A 3,845-nucleotide genomic window follows, 5' to 3' on the forward strand; every position below is an offset into this window, starting at 1 on the left:
CAGCAGTCGTGATTCCTATTCTGTCTCTTAACAGTTTAAACTCGTAGCGGTTCTAAAACCACGCCGTTTTCTAGCTGGAGCTGATTGTTTGATTGAACTTAAGCCATTTTCCTAAATGAATGATGAATTAAACAACAAGTACTCGTAGCGTTACATAATTTAGCCCAAGTGTTTTTATATGAATAATGAAAATAAATCTTGTTTATTTGATTCCCTGTTCCCTTTTCCTCGGTGCTCTTTTCCTTTTCAGCGACTTTGCACAAGCACGCCACGTCCGACATTCATTCTAAAGCATGAAGTCAAACCTAGAAATCTCACTCTTTGCCGTCCCGTTGCCGTCTTACTCACTTGTGGGACTTTTTGACCTCCGTGCCCCCGGAGCTTGAGCCGCAGTCGTGAGCCTGGATGATGAAGGTGTACTCCTTCTGCAGCTCGCAGTCCACCAGGCCGCGGGCCCTCAGCTGGCCCTCGCCGGACGTACCGTTCAGCACCACCGCCTCGAACGGAGCCTCCAGCCCGTGGATGTTGAACGCACAGATTTCCCCTGGAGAACAGGGAGAAGGGAGGGAGGTGAAGGAGATAGGAAGAGGAGGAGGAGGAGAAGGAGGAGGAGTGAGCTCAGTGTTAATAATCACAGTCAGTCAGGTGGAACACAGTTCAGTTTTAAAGAGGGACTCTTGTTGGCATATGATGTTAATACATGTGATCTTTCCCAACACAGTGACTCTCTTAAAGGGCAATACACAAGCTGTGACTGTTAAACCACTTAATGTTGTATTGACTTGGGAAGAAAGATGGCTTTTCTTTCAGTGCAGCAAATAAAATTTCTTGTTTCTTGTTTTATTTGTTTATTTTATATTAAACATTTTTTTTTACATTCATAACAGTAAAATAATGTATATTTTTGTTTATTTTCTGTCTTTATCTTTAGAAATTAAAATTTTTCTTTCTTTTTTTTCCAATAATGCTAAATCGATCTAATGTCGTGATTTCCTTGTAGTCTACTTTGTTCGCTCCATTCAATGACAGTATTGTACTGTTATTCTAGAAGGGTCGGAGCTGGTTCCAGGTAGACCGGTTCAGACGGTTGATCCGAAACGTCCGTGCTCGCTCCTGGCATTCCAAATGCGAACGTGAACTTCAATAACTTCTCTCTCACCGACGTGCCCGCGGCAGTCCTGGAGGTTAAGCTCGCAACTTTAATACGTTGCAAAGATCTATCGACTCTGGAATAGGAGGCTGCAGGACAGAGTCCATTCAGAGGTGTGTGAATGCTATGGGAGAGCTGGGCTGGCCTTAATGTGCAGTCAAGCATCTTCTTCTTCTTTGGGGTTTTTACGGCAGCTGGCGTTGCAAGAAGTATCTCGATCCTAATTCAGTTAACGTGAATGTTCTATGTTCACTCAACACGTATTGTACAGATAACAAGAGGCAAAATGACGCAGACTTTATTAGAAAGAAAATACGTTAACGTAACAAAGGCGAGTTAAGTTAGGCAGTTAGAGTTAAGGTTGAGAAACTGGAGGTACATTGGAGATACATCATATTCCCGGCAATGCACCCTCTCTATCTAATCGCTGTCGTGAACATGAAGACATCTCCGTGGACAAAAGACAACATACAGCCCACAAGTCACACGAGTCTGGAATAAAACCATGACGCCCCCCTTGTGGAGAGATACAGAAGAAGAAAAAAACAACAACAAAAGAGCCAAGAGGCGGCTGACATTTTATTAGCAGGCCGTCTAAAGAAGCGGTCCGTTTGTGGAGTTGGTGAGGGAAGTTTCTTTCTTCTTTTGTCCTTTTTTTTCTCTCACCCTTTCTTGGCGACTACGACGTCCCCAAACGCTCCCACTCGTGGGATTTCGGGAAATCACTTAACGCGACCGGCTCACCATTCTGACCCGTGACAGCTAATTGCACTGATATCACTTAAACTAACAGCGAAGACTAAATTGGATTCCCGAGCAGCTTTGTGTCCCCGTTGCTCCTGGCGAGTTCTGATAAGAGCAACTTTATTTCCTACCGCCTTTCCCCCTTTCTCTCCCCCCTTTTCATCCGGTTCCTGTCATAATCCCCCATCATCCACCTCACCTCACCCCCCGCCTCACCCTTCCTGTCGGGGCAGGGGCTCTGAAATGACAATTTGCCCTCGGAGGAGCTACAGGCAAAATTATAAAGAAAGAGCGGGACAAAATGGGAAATAAGAGAATAGGGTCGACACTGTCTGCATACGGTAAAGACTCCCTTCTCCGTATTGCCTTAACAATGACCTATCAGGGTTAAATGGGCCCCCAACAATATGGAGAAGCGTGGCTTGCCGGGGGGGTTGGGGAGTGAAATCATAGAAACGGCATTGAACAAACGGTGTGCGACGGGGAGTGACAGGAGATGCAACAGTCTTGACGTGCTTGCCTCTCTCGACGGCGCACCGCCGCCCAGAACAGGCAAATGGAAAATCCATCACCGGCGGAGCGGGAAATAAAATCCAAATATGCACACAGGCAAGCGCAGGGGGGGCTTCCCATCAGGGCGAACATGCTGCGGATGTTGCTGATGGCGCACGCCCCGCAGCTGAGGCCCGGGTGGCCCCGGCGTGCTCCTCGCGATTTAATTGTAGCTGCCGGAGGGGGAGCCGGGGGGGGGGACGAGTCAAGGTGACCCTGCTGGAGGAGGACCTCCTTCTTTTTTCAGACTTCAATGAACACTCAAAAACAGCTCTGGAGGGCAACCCACCCACCCCTCCCCCACACACTTTCTTCCTTTCATACATCTGCCTATCGTTTCGCCTCGGACCTCGATAAGCGTTCAGCCACCTGCGGAGCGCATTTGGGGGGCCCGGCGGCAGCGGCGGAGGAGCAGATGTTGGGCGGCTGGCACTTGGCGGAGGCAGAGAGCTCCCAAATGCTAATTGCGGCGCTAAACTGTTAGCTAAATATGTGTCTGCGCGTCACATTAGGAGGTAGATTTATGGTCAGAAGGAACTCGGGTCTTCTTTAAAACTAATGGATGCAAACTAATGGATGTGGATGCTGCGGTGCTATTTCAGTATTAGTTTATTTACTGGTTTATTATCACTGTTTGGCTATTTGGCACACTGAATCATATTTTTAAGACCTTTATACCCCGTGAAGGATGTCAGGAACATGATGAATCGCTGCACGCTCTTACCCAGTACAACTCTGATGCCACTTGACTTGTTAGACACCCTCCATTGTCATTCTTTCCTCTTACCTTGCTCTCACGCTTTCCCCCATGGGCGCCATTTGCATTTAATCAAGTGTAAATATTAATGTCTGTCTGTTAGTCAGAGTGGATGTGTGTGCTCAGGACTTGCGCTGGCCCGTCCTGTTGGTGTCAGGAGTGGCGGCGGCGCTCAACGCCTCGAGGGGATCTGGCACCCCGGTCCACCAGAGACAATCTTTGAGGACACAGAGGCTCATTATCTGTAAAGGCAGAGATGCTTTACTGGCAATGGTGGCCTGTGTTTTTGGAGGAGGGTGACGAAGTATCAAGGGGGAAGGGGGGGCACGCCGCCTCGAGCGCCCCAAGTTACTATCAAAGCCGGCAGAGCATCGCCAATGAGCTGCCCGCATCCTAATAAACACAGGAGCTCCCTTTTTGCTGAAAAAAAAAGAAAAAAGAGGGCGGTCTCTGCACGGAGATGCGCGGCAGCTGTTTTTACACCGAGCGGAGGTATCAGGCGGGAAACAGACGCAGCGCTCAGAGGAAGGAGGAGGAAGAGAAAGATGTGAGGGGAGATGAAAGGAGGAGCTGGGAAAAAGGATGGGAACACGGCCACCGCCTCAGGGCAGCGCCGATCTCCACTACTGGAGAGTGACCAAA

At 48.7% G+C, this 3,845-nt stretch overlaps 1 protein-coding gene across 1 annotated transcript in view; it reads right to left on the reverse strand.

Moving 5' to 3' along the window:
- Positions 1-3,256, reverse strand: part of LOC137890344 (calsyntenin-2-like) — a 92,205-nt gene extending 88,949 nt beyond the window's left edge. The window contains exons 1-3 of the mRNA XM_068734524.1: positions 3,234-3,256; positions 2,099-2,160; positions 349-544 (exon numbers count right to left, since the gene is read on the reverse strand). Of these exons, the coding sequence (XP_068590625.1) occupies positions 349-544; positions 2,099-2,160; positions 3,234-3,256 (281 nt within the window). The remainder of the gene's footprint in view (positions 1-348; positions 545-2,098; positions 2,161-3,233) is intronic.
- Positions 3,257-3,845: the final 589 nt, after the last annotated feature.

The sequence above is a fragment of the Cebidichthys violaceus genome, unplaced genomic scaffold (assembly GCF_023349555.1).
Source record: "Cebidichthys violaceus isolate CVI_PGR_0920_01 unplaced genomic scaffold, fCebVio1.0.p SCAF_1, whole genome shotgun sequence".
Lineage (NCBI taxonomy): Eukaryota > Metazoa > Chordata > Actinopteri > Perciformes > Stichaeidae > Cebidichthys > Cebidichthys violaceus.